Source organism: Nipponia nippon, unplaced genomic scaffold (genome assembly GCF_047370975.1).
Source record: "Nipponia nippon isolate SJK-2023a ecotype South Korea unplaced genomic scaffold, ASM4737097v1 scaffold_3, whole genome shotgun sequence".
NCBI lineage: Eukaryota > Metazoa > Chordata > Aves > Pelecaniformes > Threskiornithidae > Nipponia > Nipponia nippon.
The window spans coordinates 60,357,896-60,379,119 of NW_028262347.1; the positions used below are offsets into that span (position 1 = coordinate 60,357,896).

Below are 21,224 nucleotides of genomic sequence, written 5' to 3' on the forward strand. Positions count from 1 at the left end.
GGATGCGGGGAGGCAAAGAAAGCGGATGGAATGGTTAGGCTGTACCGTGGTGGTAACAAGCAGACCCAGAGGAGAACACGTGACATATGCTTGACATTATTTATTCTGGAGTTTAACTGATGCAAAAATGTTTTTAAGATGAATACCTCTCTTGAAATACAGTCTTGTCTAACACTTCCAGAAAGGTGCTGCAGTCTCTCAAAAGAAGGAAAAGTACATTGTCAAAATGCTGCTACGGCAGATATGCCTGCTAATCAGTTTCTACTGTAATGATCTTAAATACCTTCCTTCTGAACACGATGCATTAAGTATGAAGTGAGCCCTCTCCAGAACCATGTCAGACTGGGAACTGTCCCAGTTGCAATGGGAACTAAAAATCTTTGCAGTGTCTTAACTAAACTCTTAACATAAATCTTAACAAAGATGCAGAAGCAGTTTGGGAAGAGAGACAAAGTGGCACTACTACTGCCTTTAGTAGTTACTCTTCCCCTGCGACTCTTCAAACCCTTGTGTCTGTCATGCCCCCTGGTTAGCATTGCTTAGCTGGGTTACAGGCATTTAACTCCTTGAATGTTTCTGTGTAAGTCTTGTAAGTCTAATCCTCCAAGATCTTTGTCGACGTTTCTCTGGACTGAAATAGTTACAGATACTTTACTTCTTACTTCATTTTGGTATGTTGGCTTACCCTCTTTCTTTCTCCTCCTTCTTTTTCAATACTTTATTAGTGTGCAAATCTGAACACAGTTCTGCAGAGGGATATGCCTGCCCTGCGACACTTAGGTGCTTGTGCTTTGGCCAAACCTGGATGGGAAGCCGGCTCAGGCCTCCCAAACTAGCACCAACAGGGGAGAAACAAAAGCTGGGACGCCACAGCCCGCTCTGTTCTGCTGCTGTCATGAGCCCCAAACCACCCCTGTCCGAAGCCCCATCCACCCGGCATTGTGCCCAGACCCTACCCATCCCCATGCCTCTCACTCCTCAAGGAGCCCTTTTGAAGCCAAGACTGAAGAGCAAAAAGCTGTTTCCCTCATGCTGAGAAACGCAATTGGTGATGGGGTGCAGGCAGCTTTTGCCTGACCGTAGCTGAGCAAACCCTATCCATCCGCCTGCAGCAGAGTGGTAGCTAAATACCCCGCAGGCCGAAACCGCCCTGTCCCAGGGGGGCAGCGCACACAGACACGGGGCTTTTGTTAGCCACGGGCACGTGAAAAACCACTTGTTCCTTAGAATCATGGAATGCTTTGGGATGGAAGGGACCTTTAAAGGTCATCTAGTCCATCCCCCCTGCAATGGGCAGGGACATCTACAACTAGATCAGGTTGCTCAGAGCCCCATCCAGCCTGGCCTTGAATGTTTCCAAGGATGGGGCATCTACTGCCTCTCTGGGCAACCCATTGCAGTCCTTCACCACCCTCATTGTAAAAAATTTTTTCCTTGTGTTTAGTCTAAATCTATGCTCTTTTAGTTTAAAACCATTCCCCCTTGTCCTGTCACAGCAGGCCCTGCTAAAAAGTCTGTCCCCATCTTTCTTATAAGCCCCCTTTAAGTACTGAAAGGCCGCAATAAGGTCTCCCCGCAGCCTCCTCTTCTCCAGGCTGAACAGCCCCAGCTCTCTCAGCCTCTCCTCGCAGCAGAGGTGCTCCAGCCCTCTGAGCACTTTTGCGGCCCTCACGATAACGCCCGTCCGCCAAGCCAGCCCAAACGTCGCATGCGGTGCGAGGGAGGAGGCGGCCAGGTACACACCCGACCTCCTTCCCCCCAGCAGGGCCCGGGCCCGCACTCCCCTTCACGCCCTCGCCCCACGGGGGCGACGGCAGCCAGCGGCCTCCCGCGGGGCGCCGCGGCCCGGGCGCGGCGGCGTCAGCGCCTCTCCCGGGCAAGGGCCGCCAGGGGGCGCCGGCCGCCGCCAGCTCCGCGCCCTCCCGCAGTATGTTTGACCCTCGGCGGCTCCTGTCCGCTGCCTGCCGCGGCGGAGGCGGCGTGACCCTCGGCGGCCGCCGTCGGTTCCTGCCGTTGGCCGGACGCTGGTGGCCGCGCTGAGGCGAAGCCGCCGACCGGAGCCCAGCCGCCGCCGCCATGAGCCGCAGCTACAACGATGAGCTGCAGTACCTGGACAAGATCGACAAGAACTGCTGGCGGATCAAGAAGGGCTTCGTGCCGAACATGCATGTGCGTGGGAGGGGGGCTGGGCTCAGCCAGGAGCCCTCGGGTGCCCGGGGCGGGGGGGGGGGGGGGCGCGGCGGAGTAGGGGTGGCCCGACCCGGTACCGGCTGCAGCCCCGGCCCGGTGCCGGCCGCCCTGACAGCTCTCCCCGCAGGTGGAGGGCGTTTTCTACGTGAACGACCCGCTGGAGAAGCTGATGTTCGAGGAGCTGCGCAACGCCTGCCGCGGCGGAGGTGCGTCCGGCGGCGGGGAGCGGGGTGGGGGCCCCCCGAGGCGGGGGGTGTCCTCACGCTCTTTGCCGTGGCCTCGAAGCCCTCACCGGGCGCCTGGGTTCTCAGCGCGCTGTCCGCGGGCCCTGAAGGGAGCAGGATGCAGCAGAGGCGGCGGGGGCAGGCCCGGTGCACGTCCTGGCTGGCGGGTCTGGAGAGGCAGCAAACAGGAATGAGTTTTCTCGCCTTGCCACCACTGCGGCCTGGTGAGCAGCACAGGGACATCACCTGCAGCTGCAGTGTGTCCTGTGCCCAGATCAGATGGGTGGGCAGAGCCTCGCCGGCTGCCCTCTGTGCTCCGGAGCATTTCCTGAATGGCTGTTCTCAGAGCTTACTGTGGTGGGGGCTGTAGCCCAGGCCTGTTTGTTTTGCGTGGGCCTGGATCCTGATATGACAGCAGTGCTGGTGGTAACACACCTCCGTTGTTAGCACAGAGCGGTCTGCATTGGTACTAACACAGGAGAGGGAGGACCTTAGCATAATATCTCATTTAATAAAACTGCAGGTTGTGCATAATGCTAGGCTTTTTATACCAGGTTAGAATACTCGTTGGTGGCTGATTTGTGATTTATAGAATCAGAATCATTTAGGTTGGAAAAGACCTTTAAGATCATCGAGTCCAACTATTAACCTAATACTGCCAAGTCCACCACTAAACCATGTCCCTAAGCCCCACATCTACCCATCTTTTAAATACCTCCAGGGATGGGGACTCAACCGCTTCCCTGGGCAGCCTGTTCCAATGCTTGACAACCCTTTTGGTGAAGAAATTTTTCCTAATATCCAATCTAAACCTCCCCTGACGCAGCTTGAGGCTGTTTCCTCTCATCCTATCACTGGTTACTAGAGAGAAGAGACTGACCCCCACCTGGCTACAACCTCCTTTCAGGTAGCTGTAGAGAGCAATAAGGTCTCCCCTCAGCCTTCTCTTCTCCAGACTAAACAACCCCAGCTCCCTCAGCCGCTTCTCAGAAGACTTGTGCTCTAGACCCTTCACCAACTTTGTTGCCCTTCTCTGGACACGCTCCAGCATCTCCATGTCCTTCTTGTAGTGAGGGGTCCAAAACTGTTGCCAGTGTTTTGAGCAACCTCTAGAGAAAGTGCTTTGTTGTGTTTACCATGGTAAATTATCAGATTACTTACCTTTTTTTTTTTTTTTCTCTCTTTTTCAGGTGCAGGTGGCTTTTTGCCTGCTATGAAACAGATTGGGAATGTGGCTGCACTACCCGGCATTGTTCATGTGAGTAACTGCTCTGAAAATTTGCTCTTTTTCTGTTCTTATTTGCTAGGGATTATTGCCTTCCAAATGGGAACTCCAATGTGAGAAAGGGGATGGACCAAAATTCTTTTCAAGACAGTTTGTGGGTTAGGAACCTGTCTCTGAGTAAGGAGTGCTTGCAAGGGCAGGCTGTAAAACTAAGTTATCATAAAGGGAAGTGTTCACTTACTTCATTGACTGTGTTTTGATGTGAAGCTTTTTTAGCATTGCTTTATGCTGTTTTGGTTTGCTTGAGCCACCTTTCCCTCACTGCTCATATTGTCTGTTTGTTGTTTTTGAGTTGCCTCTGCTGACCTGGAATGCATGGAGAAGTGAGGAGAGAGTAGGAGGCAATATTGTTGTCTGTATTACTGTTACTGCCCTAATGTTGGTAGTGAGCCTTCCCATGCACTCAACAGTGTGGTAACAGTGTAATACACATTGAAAAGTTCCAATTTCTGAGCGCTTTCTGGGTGTTCGGGGCTTTTTTTTTTGTTTGCTTAAATAGAATCATGGAATGCTTTGGGATGGAAGGGACCTTTAAAGGCCATCTAGTCCATCCCCCCTGCAATGGGCAGGGACATCTACAACTAGATCAGGTTGCTCAGAGCCCCATCCAGCCTGGCCTTGAATGTTTCCAAGGATGGGGCATCTACCGCCTCTCTGGGCAACCCATTGCAGTCCTTCACCACCCTCATTGTGAAAATTTTTTTCCTTGTGTTTAGTCTAAATCTATGCTCTTTTAGTTTAAAACCATTCCCCCTTGTCCTGTCGCAGCAGGCCCTGCTAAATGTCTGTCCTCATCTTTCTTGTCAGCCCCCTTTAAGTATTGAAAGCCTGCAATAACGTCTCCCCGCAGCCTTCCCTTCTCCAGGCTGAACAACCCCAACTCTTTCAGCCTTTCCTTGTAGCAGAGGTGCTTCATCCCTCTGATCATTTTCATGGCCCTCCTCGGACCCACTCCAACAGGTCCATGCCCTTCCTGTGCTGAGGACCCCAGAGCTGGACGCGGTACTGCAGGTGGGGTCTCACCAGAGCAGAGCAGAGTAGAGGGGCAGAATCACCTCCCTCGACCTGCTGGCCACGCTGCTTTTGATGCAGCCCAGGATACGGTTGGCTTTCTGGGCTGCGAGAGCACGTTGCCAGCTCATGTCCAGCTTTTCATCTATCAGTACCCCCAAGTCCTTCTCCTCAGGGCTGCTCTCAATCCCTTCATCCCCCAGCCTGTATTGATAACAGCGATTGCCCTGACCCAGGTGCAGGACCTTGCACTTGGCCTTGTTGAACCTCATGAGATTCACACAGGCCCACTTCTCAAACTTGCATATATAGCTATATAGATATATATATGTAGATTGTGGAGTGCTGTTTGTGGTGTCCTAATCTAAACTTGCCAGGCTAGGTATACTTTGGGCTTGTGGAGCTGTGTAGAAGCATGCTCTTACTTTCTTTAATTAGTAGTAATATGAAAAGGTTCAATAAAGAGAATTCTTTTCTAAATTAAAATGACACAGCTCCTGTCTCGTCCTATGCTATCAGGATATCATCCTAAAAGGATGACTTTTTCTTCCTTACAGGGTGCAGTCTTTGGTCAGTGTTCGATGACACAGCTAAGAAGAGAAAATGCTGACATGTTTTATGATTCCATTCCATAGCATTGAACTCTTCCCGTGTTACATTTACAGTATTTAAATATTGCAGATGTCTCTAGATGGAGCTTGGTGAAGACGAACTCATCTTCACTCTTATGTCTCTGCTTTATGCTACTCATAAGCTATTGCCTGCCTAAGTTTTGAGTGCAAGGAGTCTTAAGTTCAAGAAAAAGCTAGGTTGGAATTCAGTTTGAGGCCACAATTCCTACATTTAGGTGCTTAAGCCCTTCTTAAGTTTTCTTGAGATCTGGTCAATAGAGCCAAGAGGGCTTCTCGGCTGACTAGGCACTGGGTGTTTGCTTCAGAGTGAGATCTGCGCTCTGCTTTCTTTGACTGTCTGTCCTGTAACTGCAGGAGTTTCGATACTTAGTGAATTGATGTGTTTACTCCATCTACATCTGAACATCCATACTCTTTTTGGTAATTTGTTTGCAGATGTGACAACCACTGCCACAAGGCAAAGCATAACTAAGGTGACACTGTGCAGCATAGAGTTTCATAAAACTTTAACATTTCCTTCATTCTCTTTCAGAGATCGATAGGCCTTCCAGATGTCCATTCTGGCTATGGGTTTGCCATTGGCAACATGGCTGCCTTTGATATGAATGATCCTGAAGCAGTGGTTTCACCAGGTAAGGATGACTGACTTAACCTGCACTGAGAAATATCTGGGATGACATAAAAATACTTTTTGAAATGGCAGGTCTTTACAGTACTTTATATATAGAACCAAAGGAAAAAATATGTGAATTATAGGGAGTTAAAAGGTGCTTAATTCTTGCACTCAAATCTTTATTCTTTATGGAGCAGGTGGTTACACTGAAAACATCTAAACAGTACAGAGAGAATTGTGTTTTTGGCTTGGGCTCGTGATATCCCTCAGTTTTGAAGGGAGAGCACAAGACTTTGAACTTGGGTTTCACTAGGTTGATAAAGAACTGACTATTTTCTTTGAGCAATGTTTGAAAACATCTTTTGAGAATATTTCTACACTTTATTAAAAATGTGACCTTGAAATATGTCTGTCTTTTTAATAAACACCTGGATCTTTAATTACTGATGGTCTGGAGATGCTTTTGTGGTTGTCATGAAACATGATATTCATGTTTCAGGTTTGCTTCAGGCAGTTCCAGTGTTCCTGATTGACTCAAACCCAAGATCTCTTAGTCTCTTATCCCCCCTCTGATGCTAGTTAATACCAGAACCTTCATAACTAAAGGTGGCATGATTGATCTTTCACATTAGGCCTTGCCCTGCAGTATTTATTTTTATTAAATAGTAAGAGTTAAGCAAAACACTAAGCACTGAAGGTTAATATTCCTTGTAAGTATTTATCACTTATTATAACTAGTTATTATTTATTCCAGTGAAGATTCAAAAAGGGCTTGCTTTCAGGGACTTGCTTTTGATCTTACATCAGGGAGCCATGCTAAGATCTGTCAGTTTTCTTCTGACCTTAGGCAGAAGAACAGGAGCATTCTCTCTGCTTTCTGTGGACAATATATTTTATAGTTTTGTCTGCTTCTCTTTAACTACTTGCTGGAGCAACTCTGTAAACAGGGAGCTCTGTAGGCAATTGTACAGCTATGTCTGCAGAGCATATGCTCGAGACTGAAAAACTGTTTGGTTTTTTAAGAGTTTTCAAGTTTTTCTCTGCAAGAGTACATTTTTTGCTGTCTTGAAATCCAAGGCATCATGTAAATCTATTAAAATGAAGTTTAATGCAGTTCTTCCTTTTCCCCAGTATTGTGTCAGGAAGAAGGTGTAAGATCACAGCATTCAGTACATACTCCCTGTCAGCAGGGGCACTGATTTAAGATGAGTATTCAGCAAGTGCTCACCATCAGCACGCTTTCTTTATGAACTCCATGACTTTTTCTACACTTCTAGGTGGTGTCGGATTTGATATCAACTGTGGTGTCCGCTTACTGCGTACAAATTTGGATGAAAGTGATGTGCAGCCTGTGAAGGAGCAGCTTGCCCAGGCTATGTTTGACCACATTCCTGTTGGTGTCGGTTCCAAAGGTGTCATCCCCATGAATGCCAAGTAAGAGCATGACTTTGTGCACACATCACTAGAGGGGACATCTCTGGTGTTTATTTTGATGAAAGATTCATCAGTGGGAGACTTTAAGGAAGAAAAAGTATTTCTAAAACTCTTTCCATTCTTTCTGCATGTGTGCTTCACCAGGAGGACTGGCATAATCATCAGTGCACAAAGTCAGCTGTTTCTTCCCCCATTTAAAACCCTGAAATACCTAAAAGTTCTTGAAAGGTTCTCATTTCTTTTGACAGAAAACCTCCATGAATGTAAAGGTATTTTTTTGAAAAGGATAAGAGAGAAAATAGGATATTTCCCACACAGCAAAGAGGAAAAAGTAATGACCTATCTAAAGTTAATATATTTGTAGAGCTTGCTTTTAAAGAAGCATTAAGAAGTTGGACTTCTTGTTAGGAAAGTTGGGGGCTGATCATAAAATCATAGAATAATTTAGGTTGGATGGGATCTCTTGAGGTCATCTCGTCCAACTCCTTACACGAAGGAGGGCTAACTCTGAAGGCAGGTCTAACAACAAAGTCATATCAGGTTGCTCAGGGCCACATCCAGTGGAGTTTTGAGTATTTCCAAGGATAACCACCTTATGTAGGTGTTTGGTAATTGCAGGGATTTGGAAGAGGCGCTAGAGATGGGTGTGGACTGGTCTCTCCGGGAAGGCTATGCCTGGGCAGAGGACAAGGAGCACTGTGAGGAATATGGAAGAATGCTGCAGGCTGACCCCAACAAGGTCTCCTCAAGAGCAAAGAAGAGGGGCCTGCCTCAGGTAATGTTATGTTTCAGGAGGGCTGTGAGTGCTCCCAGGGTTCAAATGTAAAGGTTAGCGGGTAGTTCTCTAATTTTGTGTCTTTTCTTGAAACTCTGCCTAGCATTTCTGGGCAGGGGCAAATGTGAGATGGTGGGGCTGTTTCTGAGTAATTCATGACAGAACTGTAACAGAGGGAAACGATACTGGGCATACCCAAGGTCCCCGGGGCCATCAGTTTTTCATCAGTTAACACCTGGTGCTGGAATTCATGTTCGGTGGCATTTACCCATCCAGATGTAGTTTTGTTTTTAAGAGACAGGCAAGTTATTCTGCAACTTTTCTCCTTGTTTGCTCAGCAAGTTAATAGCAGGGCAAGGAAGGATATCATGATAAATGGAACTAGCTCATAACTTTGAATTGCAGTTCAAAGGTTGGATTTTATTTCTATACATAGTATCTCATTGCTCTGAGTGGAACACTTTTGAGATAGCTATACTAATTCTACCGTTTATAAAGCTTTCTTTTATATGACTTCTTGAGTTTTATGAATTGTGGTGCTGCAAGGTTATAGCATTTTAACCTCAAAATAATCTTATGTCCTCAATTTTCACATTTGCCTTGCAAATAAGTGATCATCTGTTACGGAGTTGAAAAAATTTGGACTTGGAAATGGAATATCTTGCTTTAATCTACTGAAGGGTTGTAAATACCTAACTAACAGGATGTTGTAACTTCCTTGTGGAGTTACAACCAAGTATAAGACTATATGTCTGCCTTGCCTATACAAATTGGAGATGAATTCTCAATACTCTGTACCCTTCCCATCTTTCAACTAGGCCTAAGTAAGTTGGAAAAAAGTGGCAGCACAGTCTGTAGATCCTGGTCCTTTTGTTTAATCGCAGTCTTGTTCCAACAGTAAAAATAGTTATAAATCTGAACAAAGCGGACAGTGATGATGCTACCGTGTTCTACTTCCTTTCAGTTTATATAGGGATTTTTTTTTTCCCTGGATAAACTTTTCTAAAACCAAAACCCTGCTGTAGCAATTTGCCCTATTGCCCATATTCCCGTAGCTCTCCCCTGTGCTCCCAGAGGCTGCTTTACTAGCACTGTCTGATCAGTGTGTTGTGATTGGCAGCTGGGGACCCTGGGAGCCGGAAATCATTATGCCGAGATCCAGGTTGTGGATGACATTTACAACGAATATGCTGCCAAGAAGATGGGCATTGACCACAAAGGGCAAGTGTGCGTGATGATCCACAGCGGCAGCAGAGGCCTGGGCCACCAAGTTGCCACAGGTATGATCTGACTGGCGTAGGTACTTGAAGAGAAGGAAACTCGTCAGTGTGATCTTGTTATTGACAGTAAACTCCAGCACCAAAGAGCATTTCTTGCAGTATAATTGCTGAGTCTGTTCTGAGTTGCCTTGACAGGGGTTGTCTGTTTGCAAACACTTGATAATGTTCTGCCACAGATTTGCTTTTGCATTTGAGAAGAAGCTGTAGGTTTGACCATCGGACAGATAAGTTCAGAATATAAATCATAACACCCGTGTTAATCTCACAGATTGAAACAAAATTAAGAAGTCATTTAGATTTACTGTTTTTATTTCCCAGATGCATTGGTGGCTATGGAAAAAGCTATGAAACGGGACAAAATCATAGTGAATGATCGCCAGCTGGCGTGTGCCAGGATTGCCTCTGCAGAGGGACAGGATTATTTGAAGGGAATGGCAGCTGCTGGAAATTACGCATGGGTCAACCGCTCTTCTATGACTTTTCTAACAAGACAGGTAGGAGCAGAGTTGTCTCTGATGCAAATATTTTGGTACACATCTCCTGCTTTATCGCAGACATATGGAACACAGAGTAGCTGCAATATTTAACGTAATTTTCATTTTTGTGCTTTTTGAACTATGTTTTCTGGAGAGACTCACACAAAGCTGCAGTCATGGCAAGCCATCTAAAATCTCTCAACATCACTGGGTTGTACTTGCAGAGCCACTCTAGGCAATACTTTTGAAAATGCCTTGAACTGGAAGAAGCGGATACAAGAAAATTGTTTTTACACTGCTGAAGCCATCTTTTCAGAGTTGCAAGAATTTGTCTAGCTGATATCTGACTGAATTCCAGCATTAAAGCTGCCAATGGGCAGATAAACAGTCTAGACAGTCCCATTCTGTCACGCTCAGCACTGTTGTATTCGATTCCATTGTGGCTGAATTTGACTGAAGTTTCTTACTGGCCATGCCAAGTGTTTAGGTCACTGACTTATCAGTAAGAAACACTTTCAAGCAAATTTGTTCCTTTTAATTCCTAAAAAGATTGTAAATTTTCCACATGTACACAGCAGTTACCTTCTTGTATTTCACATCCTGATTTGCTCTCTTTTTAGGCTTTTGCCAAAGTCTTCAACACAACCCCAGACGACCTTGATATGCATGTTATCTATGATGTGTCCCACAACATTGCCAAAGTGGAGCAACATGTAGTGGATGGAAAGGAGCGGACTCTGCTGGTGCACAGAAAGGGATCGACCAGGGCCTTCCCTCCTCACCATCCTCTTATCGCTGTTGATTATCAAGTAAGTTTAGCTGTGGGATAAGGAAATTGGAAGAGAATTCTGGATGAATCAGACAATTTTAGGGTCCCTAACAGAGATCTAAATGCTGTGAGTTCCTTTTTTTAAGCTAACAGCACTGGAACCCTAATGGGATGGCAACATTCTGCTTGTCTGTGTGTTAGAACTTTGGGACACTGAGCTCCCTCTTATGCCCCACACCCACAATGGCTGGAAGATCATGAAGGGAAAGAAGTGTCATACCTAGGGCAGGCTTCAGTGATTTGTCTTGTCTGTCTGTTGGACACAAGTCTTCTGATCTGCTAGGCTACATCTTTCAGTGCGGCTAGTTCTCCAGAATCCTTGATATCAGGCACCCAAGGATGCTCTGAGGGAATAAGAACCTGACCTCCTTTTCTGGAGATATGGTTGCTCTCAGACTTTTATTAAGAATGAGTTTTTTAGGCTTTTTCTTGTGAATTAATACTTTGCATCCACAGCTGACTGGACAGCCTGTTTTGATTGGCGGGACTATGGGCACCTGTAGCTATGTTCTTACTGGCACAGAGCAAGGCATGACTGAGACCTTCGGAACGACTTGCCATGGAGCTGTAAGTCAAAAAGTTGTTTCAGAAAGGGATTGGAATGGGACCGTCAGCCAGAGAACAAGGTTGTTCAAGGGTCATCCAGCGTGTGATTCATCTGTTGGTCATACAAGTAGAGAGTAGCCTTGCCACAGTAATCCCAGCCCAGGAGGACTGCAGGCTAGAAGTCCTCTTTGTCCCTTCCTGAGTAGTTTTGACTACTGCAGAAAATTTAGGGGGTGCTGCTTTATACAAGGCAAGTGTTAGGATGAAGTTGTGGAGAATGAACTCCTCTTACCAAATTCTGGTATCTCTGAGCTAACAACAAGGATTAACTGTGCTGAGGCTGTCCATGTAAAACTCCTTAGTAGTTAGAAGAAGGTGTTTTCTCTCCTGTTATTTACAGTGTGAGACAGGATGACTGAGGAAGATAAACAGCTTCCAGTAAAACACTGACTCCTGAACACTGTCTGGCAAGTGGTTTCGGTAAAAGACACTTGCAGACTAGTATGTTATACACATGGAACTTTCCTAGCCATCATACCAGATGTGTGATTTTGCAGGAGCCCATGACCTGAAGTCTAAATTAATTTCCTGGTTTGTGGTTTACTGTGGTCTGTGCTCTCAGCCATTCTGTGTTTACTTACCATGTAATAATGTTTTTCTTTAATAAGAAAGAGTTCTGTTTTTCCAAACCACTACAAAAAATAGAACTAACAAAACTGTTGTCTAGGGTCGTGCACTGTCTCGAGCCAAATCTCGGCGTAACTTGGACTTCCAGGATGTATTGGACAAGCTGGCTGACATGGGCATTGCCATCCGTGTTGCTTCTCCCAAACTGGTCATGGAAGAAGTGAGTTTAATACTTCATTATCTGAGAGGGAAAAGGGAGTCTTGCTCCTTGGCTGAATGACCCTCCCTGACTTTATTTTTTGCAGTGCTAAGTGATCGCTAGTACTCTAAATATACAGCTTGTGCAATTTCTGGTAGAGCTATCCAATTTTTTGGAAAATAATGTGAAGTCTTCCCTGTCCCTAAAATCGTGCTGAAAGGGGAGATGCCTGTTTGACAGGTTTTAGGGGGTATGTTTTTCCTCTTCTGCCTGGCGATACACATAATTACTATTGACCCTGAGAAGTCTTTGTATGAGCATCACAAAAGTAGTTATTTTTTATGGATCCTCTTCTTGAATTATGTTCTCCCAGCTTTAAACTTACTGTACACTGCAGCTGTCATGTAGATTATTAGCAGCGTATGACAGATCCACCTCTTCTAAGATGATCTCCTATATTTGCTCAAGAAAAAGAGAACTGTGAATGGCTAGAAAACTTTGAATATTATGACTTCCAGTTCTTCTGCATTAACATGATAGAATGTCTTTTCTGTTCACAACCTCACTCATAGAAGCGTGTTAATCATTTGGAACTGTGCTGTTATGGGTGTTGGTGTTGTACAGACATGTTGATTGCATTAAAACCTCTATTTAAAGAGCAGCTTCCTTGCCAGAATGCTGGAGGGGGAAGCTCTAGAGTTCAACCCTGATTCCTGTCACGAAGGGGCAGATAAATCTTAAACTCTCTGTAAGGAGGAAGCTGGAGTGACTTCCTGCCAGATAATAAGGCTTGACATTCTCACATGGTGATGGACTGGATTATCCGACAATATAGTGAACACTAAACCAAAATAGCTAGTATTTTATCTGAAATATGGTGAAAGCTTATTTGGAAAGCTAAGTGTCTCATAGATTTCTTAGACACGTAAGGTGGCCAGATCCTCAGCATGTTCACCTACTTCTATACCCTCAATTCATATCATTCTATTTTTGTGAAGAGATATGGGGATATCAAAAGCCTACATCTAACTTCCTGTGACTTTGGGTTGTTTATAGTTTTGTCTTTTTTTTTTTTTTTTTTCTCTCTTCCTCCTCCAGGCACCAGAGTCTTATAAGAACGTGACAGATGTGGTTAACACCTGCCACGCAGCTGGCATCAGCAAGAAAGCCATTAAACTGAGACCTATTGCTGTTATAAAAGGCTAGGAACTGACAAGGCAGCAGAAATGCACCGACATCTCCAGGCCTTACACAGAACTGACTAGAACCATCATCTTCCCACACCTCTTGGACTCTAGAATGCTCAGATATCACATGGATGGAAACACAACAGTTGAGGATACCCCTATTTTTAACCACTCCTAGGCACAATTAATGCCCCTGCCCCCCTCCTTGTTATATGGCATTATTTTCTTGTGAGGAAAGGGCAAAGAAATAACTAAGTCTTGGTTTTTATATGCAGTCCCACCCCCATTTGCCTCGTGATTCCACAGGCAGGACTTCAGTCTTGCCTGAGTCGTCCGTAATTGCTGTGCTGCAAGATCACCTCCATCAGCAAAGAGAGCATATGAACCAGACCTGCTGTCTCCACACCTGAGTGCCTGGAGCTCTTTCGGCATATCGAAGTACTCTGATAGGCAGGATAGAGCGCTTCTGGGCAGGGAGAGGTTGCTCTGTTTGCAGATACCTTTATGCATAGTCTATATTGTTGCATGTTTTGTGGCAATGGGGTAAGAAATATGGAGTTGGGAGTGGTCTCCCGCTTGAGTTGAGAGGGACTCGCGAGGCTTGAGGCACAGTCCTCCCCTCTTCCCCCACCCTCTCCCATTTAACACAGCACCTGGTGTGCTTGGCTCAGCACAAGTAGGTGTTCTGCAGTCTTGTGGAAATGCTAGCAGGACTGAGTATGTTGCTTTGAAAGGTTTTGTTTGCCCAGTAAAAGTTGTGACTGAACAACTTATAGATGTGCTAATCCAATATTTTGCGAAGTCCTAAGCATGTAAAAGTTGGATTGGGTAATATTGCTCACTGTGTCCTGCAGCTCTGATTCAAGTGAGTCCACTTGCAGGGTGAGGGCCAGTACGATGTGACTTCTGATGTTTCTTTTACATTCATTAACCAAGACTGGAGGGGAAGCTGACCATCCCCACTGGATCATTTTGGGGATTCCAAATAAAATGGGAAGGTGGACGCTGCAGTGTGTCTGTGTCATGTTTATTATGTGGCTAAAATGTCTGTTGTCTACTTTTAAGTACGTATCTGAGCTTGAAACCCACCACATCTTGTGACTTTAGTTGATTGATCTTGCAAAGAAACGTGCAGATGGCAGAATTTCTTGCAAGACAGAAGAGAAGGGCAATGCAGTGCTGTTTTCTCAACTTGGTTATGACAAGAGTGTGATAGCTATGATTTGTCTTTCTCAGGGCCCGCTGGGTCTGCCGCGCTGGATAGGGGATGGAGCTTGCCTGTAAGCCTGTATGCAGACACAAGAGGGCGGCTGGAGGAAAAGAAAACCTCAAAGCAAGAGTGGAGCCCTGCCAGGGACTCGTGTAAAAGGAGCAGATAGTGATTGATGGACGCGAGTGCCTTTTGATGAAACATCCCTTTAAGTTTAGGATCTTAGCCGAAACCTGTTGATCTCAGGAGGCGTAATGGCATTTTACTGTCTTAATCACTTTGTGCTCATTGGTTTCTTAAGTTCAAATACTGTATTTGCTGCAAGTTCAGAAGCAGCACATGCAGTAATAGTCACGGCTGTGAGTCCTTTGTGAGTCTGACTTTAAAGACAGTTTCTTGTTTTCCTCTGCTTTGTCCAGTGGAATTGTTCCAGATTACTATCTCTGAGGTCTGAGACAGACTTGCTGAATTTCAAACAAAAATCAGTTCACTTAGACATGTGAATTAGCCTCCAGTGACTGAAAGACAAATTGTTGGTCTCAAATCTTCTGCAGAAGTGCATATTCCATGCACAAGTTTCCGTCTAGAAATATTTCAGACTCTGATGTGGAATGCAAGGGAACCCTTAAAACATTCATATTTAAAAATAAAGAAGCATTTCTCAAACACAATTCTCCTTTCAACTGTTACCTACCATTGCCATTAAGAGACAAATTTCTGCTTGTTGTAAAAAACTGAAATCTTGTGTACCATGGAGGTGCTCTCATACGTATGCCTTAAGCCTCTTCTGATTATCAGTGTTTATGCAGTAGCGTTTAAGAATGCAAAAAGTGCTGTCAATTTTGGTTTCCTGTTGCAGAGCTAGTACTAGTTTTTGTTATATGTTGTGCTGTATGGAGGAGAGTGCTGGTTTCCTAACCACTTAAAAAAGTAAGAGTAAAAATGTAAGATATCTCCCAGTTCTTTGTTTAAACCCGGATGTTTTTCTAATTCAAGTCTATCTTTTTTCTCCAACTAGGGCTGTCCACTAGCTTTTTTTAACCTGCATTTAAAAAAAAAAAAAAAAAAACCAAAATAAAAACTTGGTAGGTAGGGAAGGCACGCAGTATTAAAATTCATATGCTGAAATACAGGTGGATCTGCAGAAGCATCTTGGCAACACCAAAGAGCCAATGCGGTTATTCAACCATCTCTGCTTCCATGGAAGGTTACTGAGAACTCAGAAATATCTGTTAATGTACGATGCTCTTCCCTCCCTTCCCCAAAAGACTGAAAAAGCTTTGGTGAATTATTGTTAGGGTCTTTTTTTCTTCTTTTTTTTGGTGGGAAACCGCAAGTAGGAGATGCAAGTCTACAGCACACCCCTGGAGCTGTTGCACACCTCTGGCCAGCTGCAGGCACTCATCTATTCCCCGCCTGCAGCAGAAGGTTTACTGGCTTGCACAGGGTGTCTGCGTGAAGTCTGCCTTCAGCCAGTGCAATAAAACCAGTCCTCGGATGCAGGCTTCTTTTTAGTGAGAACAAATAGGTCACTGCATTTATCTTACTCTCCACTTGAGAACAAGGTGTTTTAACTTACAGATTGGACCTGCCAAAACAAATCTACTGCCTCTGGGAAGCAGAAGGTATCATCTCTGGTGGTGGCTTCAGGGGCACCTTCCTTCTCTCCGTGCTCGCAGGGCTTGCTGCAGGGACTGGTGCTGTGCAGCGGCAGCGAGCATGGGCCGGCGCTTCCTCTCTTGCCAGGAACTGACTGTCCGCCTGCGCTCAGGAGCTTCGGCAGGTGCTGTTCCCGTCACCCTTAGCATAGCATTAAAGAGCGAACAGAAAAACGCTTTGGGGTTGTGGTGGTGGCGGATGACACTGAAAAAGAGCCCTCTAAATGCATCCCCCGTGCTGGGGGTGCCGTTTGCCAGGGTGCAGTGAGAGGCAGAAGGGGCAGCGCTCAGCCCCTGGGCTGCGTGGGAGCCCCCCGGGAAGGCAGCTCCTCCCAGCAGTGTTGCAAACATGGGGACCCATGCTTCATTTGCCATAACAGATGGCATAGCTGGGGTGCAGCTGATGGCCTCCTTCTCTTTGACTTGGTTAAACTTTGTGTACTCCAGGGTTTCCTAACTTCCCTAACTCGGCCTCCCCCAAGGGAAACCAGGACCCAGCAAGCTACACGCTTGCGGTGTTGCCTGCTGTGGTATCTTTGTGCTGTATCGCGCACCCCGCTGGTTGGGAGCCTGGTGTCTAACCTGTGTCATGTTTATCACCGTCCCAAGTCTGTTGGGAGCTTTTTTTCTCTGCTCTATCTTTCCTCTCCCTGCTTTAAACACGGCTCCACACACACTGCTTCCTCCTCCGCTGGTGGTCCCGGGCTGGTGTTCTGGCCCAGGAGGAACAAGTGATCTCTGACACATCTCTGGCGCAGGCACCCCCGGCCTCTCCTCCGCTCTCCTTTGTTCCTCTCAAACATAAACACACTTAACTGGCCTCTTCTCTTCTCCCTCCGCCCCCCAGTCTTCAAAGCAATCAGACAAAGCAATATCCCTCCTGCAGCATGTGCCAACACGCTCCCCGGATTGCTGAAGGAAGGCTTCAGTTAAGCAGCGGGCCCTGCCTGTACCTGGCATTTGCTTTGCTCTCTTGAGCCCTGTCCTAGCGTCAGGGGTTTTGATTGCCAGCGCCTCAGGTTTTCTGCCTGGAGAGGTGGCAGTGGGAGGCGTACGACAGAAAAGCGGGAGCTCTGCAGCTCCCCCAGCCAGGGCGATAGCCGGCGCAGGTGCTTTGTCCCCTGCGCTGTGGGAGGAAGAGGAAGATGGTAACCTCCTGGCACCCACAAAACACCAATAATTATGTGGTTTCTGGTGGTGGGTTTTTTGTTGTTTTTTTAATTGCAATATGTAACAGGAGGGTGGGGGTCATTCCCTGCAGGGGGGGGAGTGCCAAGCGGTGTGTGAGCCGAGGGAAGGGGGGAGCTGAGAGCAGAGAAAAGCCCCTGAAACTCCCTGGGCAGAGGTGCACCTCGGCCTCCTCAGGCACCGAGCAAGCAATCCCCAGCCTGAGCTGCTGCTGCTGCTGCTGCTGCTGGCTTTCATGGTGCTGGGCACATCCCCATCTTACTGCGCCCTCGTTCCTGAAACCCAGGAGACTGCTTCAGATCACGTTATATATAAAGTTCAGAAACCAAAATAATCACTAATCTTAATTGCAGACATCAGGACGAGGAAAGGGAAATGGAGTCATCTGCCAGCACTTTATCTAACATTTACTAGCCTAGCAGAAGACACGTAGGGGCCGAGCTGCCCTCCCTTAGAGAGGGAGGTGTTTGAGTCAGCCTTGTGATGGAGCCTGTTCCTAAAAAGAGGTGCCGGGGCAGCCTGGATTGCTGTTCCCCCCATTCCCCCTTCCCCCGCTGAGCTACAGCCAGCACCCAGCACCCCAGCTTTCTGCTTAGGCTCAGCTTTGCCCAGCAGGCGGTTGGAAGGGGGGGAAGCATTTTCCTTCTTTCTCTTCTCCCTCTGTGCCTGAGGAAACGGTGGCATCAACTCTTTTTTTTCCCCTGTGCAAGTTGTGCCTCGCACTGGGGAGGCAAGGTGGGAGCCCAGGCTCTTCCCCTCTCCGTTTTCAGACCCAGCGAGCCAGCATGGGGTGGGAAGTTGGGTAGGTTGGGCTTTATGCTCTTCCCTGTGAAGTGCAAACCCGGGGAACCTGTTCCCCACCATGTGTCACAAGGGGAAGCAAAAATAGATCGGGAGGGGGCCCCTGTGGGTGCCCAAGGGGAGGGAGGGGTGCAGCTCCCGCAGGGGAAGATGAGGTGGTGGGTGTGTGCGCGATAAGGTCCAAGCCCTGATGCGTTAGAGCAGCAGCTTATTACCTGAGTCAGTTAAGTGGTAGATTACCAAACCTGAGCACGCTCATAGCGAAGAGCCGCCCAGGGAGAAAAGCAGGCTGCTGGCGGTTGTGAATATACACACCCAAGGACAAGACATTAGGGTTTTATGACAAAATTTAACGGGTAAAGGAGGGAGATGAAAAGCAATCAAATGCCGTACTTGGAATAACGGAGGAGGATCTGGGTCGCTGAACCCTGCCTAGCCTGCAGTGTACGAGAGATTGCATAAAGCTTGGCCTTAGCTCTTCTATGTCAGCATGAGCACCCAAGCGTGCTTCTGCCCCAAATTGTTGCTCTTCGCCCCTCAGGGCAGAGGGAAGGCATAGAACAGCCACCAAAACCTCCCTGGGCCCTGTGGGCAGCACCATCCCCCTCTGGTAAGCAACCATGAGCCCTTCAGGTTACTGCAGTCGGGTCTTGGGGTACCGGTGCCATGCTTCATTTCTGTTTCAGTCCTCAGGTAGCAGGCTCCAGGTTGTACTGCCAAAAAAAAATAAAATCCCCTAACTTTTTATTACCTTTTTTGCAGTTCCAGGCAGAAGGGAAAGGTGGGTTTCCCATCTGGAGGAGTGCCTTGCTGATAAATCACCTGGTTACCCAGCTCTTGGCTTTTAAGTGTTGTAACCTGTTTGTGCTTTTAATCTTTAAAAAAAAAAAAAAGGCAAGCTGGTTTTTTTTTTTATTTTTGGCTAACGCTTATTATTGTTGGGCTATAAATTTGTGGCATTCACAGACAAGTTATTAAGCTTTAAAATCATAGGTAGGCTGATCAGTTCCTCCATTGTTTCTCTGCCAAACCCTTAACCACTTCTTGGATGAGGAAGAAAAAAGTATCACTGTAAATTATTTTTCCCCTGGAGAGTATTTATATTGTAGTTGTTGCTAAAGGGATTTTCTCCATTCACCTCTCATAGGATTTTTTTTATCGGGCAGATACCTAAAGGACCATGACAAGCACTTTCTTCTCCATTTTGAGTTTTTTGAGTATTTTGTGTATTTTCTTCTCCATTTTGAATTTTTTGAGTATCTATGTGTTTTGAGTCTAGCCCAGAAAAGATTTTGCCTCCTTCCCGACATAAGCCTGTGCATGTCTGCAGGGCTGGAGCTCCTTCGTGGTGGGGGGAACTGAGCCCTGGAGTGGAGTGGAAACCTATCCACCCATGGAAACCAATTTGCCCAGCCTGGGACTTGGGGCTGTGCTGGCAGGAGGGTGCCTTTGGGTGCAGACAGCGCTGTGCAGGCAGTGCTGGGTACTCTCCTCTCCCAGGAGCCTGCAAAGCCAGTGGGCACCTCCACAGTGCAGAAACCCCTCCCGGGAAGGGGTCTTGGGGAGGGCTGCAGCACCCGTAGGGCAGCCGGCCAGGCCACGGAGGGGTGAGCAGGGCGGGAGACCCTTGCTCACAGGCACATGGCGTGCTGGGGACTGCGTGCTGCTCTGGAGAGTGGGTGTCCCTCCTGTTCCCCCCATCCCTCCCTGCCTCAGTCCCAGGGCTGCAGGCGACCTGGGCAAGGCCTCCACAAATCCCATGAGTTCAGGAGACATGCAGGCTTCTGGCTGCTTTTCCTGCCAGACCCCGCAAGCTCTTCCATTAATGGTCAGTGGATGAGACAGAAGTTTTATCTTGATTGAGAAACATGAAGCCTTGTTTGTGAGACAAATATTCGTTTCCTTGTCTCTCAGGCAGGAATTCAAACTATTTGATGATTATCGATAGCAGCCAAGAGCACCATTGCTGTCTCCTTTCCTCCCTGTTCCTCTGGCAGAAAGTGAATCCTCTGTCACAGACCGGTTCCTGGAGAGAAAAGTTCGGTGTAAGGCTGAGGCATTCGATTACATCTCCGGAGAGCAGCTTTCTGCACTCTGATCCATCACAGACTTGTCCAGCCTGTACCAAGTCATTTCATCTTCCTATGTCTTGGTGCCTGATCTGCAAACAGGGATAAAAATCACTTCCTTTACTATCACCTTTTATCACCTTTTATTTATGTCTTTCCTATTTAAATACCAAGCTCTGATTCAGGGCCCATCTCCTTCTGCACCTACGAGTGCTGCTGAGCACAGCAGTACCTCTCTGCAGAGCCCGGCCTCGGCTGTCCCGTGCTCAGCACCAGCCCCGCAGGCATGCAGCAGCCCTGCGTGCCTGTCTTCTCCTGCAGCTTCTGGCACTGCTGGAGGGATGGGTTCATTCCTGCCATGATCTAAACTGAAAGCAGAAGAGCCTGTAAGCCGTTCAGGGTTTCAAGTAGTCATTGCAAAACTTTTAGAAAAGTTTTTCATAGTCCTCTGGCTACAAAGCAGAGGCTCTGAGCTAGATCCTCACCTTAAGTTCAGTGCCAGCGAGGTGCCTAAATTCCTCTGTGCTTTGAGGATACAGGACCTAGGCTTGTGTGGTGCTAAATGTGCCACCTCGCTTTTGCCACCTGCATGTCTTCACATGCTAAGAGACAGAAGCTGAGAGAGCGTCAGATTGGTCGTGGGGATGTTTGAGTCCCACTGTCTCCATCACAATGAGGATGAAGACACAACGCCTCGTTCCAGCATACAAAACCCCACTGAGTGGCTCTGTCTAGGTGCAGTCTTGACTTCTCTTTGCAAGAGGAGATGACAGCATGAGAGCAGGCTGAATCTAGCAGAGGGGTGAAACATGGACAAGAAGTACTGGGAGGGCAGCCTGAGAGACCAGAATTGTCCTCTGCAACTTGCAGCATGCCCCATGCAATGCCCAGGAGCTGACCAAGCTGCTGGGGAAAGTCACTGTCACTCAAGGAAGTGCCCTGCTGAGCATCCAGGCTGCACTGCTGCCCAAAAAAGCAGCCATGAGGCAA

The 21,224-nt window shown here is 47.1% G+C and overlaps 1 protein-coding gene across 1 annotated transcript; it reads left to right on the top strand.

Annotated features, from left to right (window-relative positions):
* Window positions 1-1,929: 1,929 nt before the first annotated feature.
* On the top strand, window positions 1,930-14,316 carry RTCB (RNA 2',3'-cyclic phosphate and 5'-OH ligase). The gene is made up of 12 exons (XM_087767505.1): window positions 1,930-2,169; window positions 2,318-2,396; window positions 3,605-3,672; window positions 5,875-5,974; window positions 7,233-7,389; window positions 8,008-8,164; window positions 9,285-9,444; window positions 9,763-9,938; window positions 10,541-10,729; window positions 11,206-11,316; window positions 12,023-12,142; window positions 13,220-14,316. The coding sequence occupies exons 1-12, from the start codon at window positions 2,077-2,079 to the stop codon at window positions 13,325-13,327; spliced, it is 1,518 nt and encodes a 505-aa protein (XP_087623631.1). The 5' UTR covers window positions 1,930-2,076; the 3' UTR covers window positions 13,328-14,316.
* The last annotated feature ends 6,908 nt before the right edge of the window (window positions 14,317-21,224 follow it).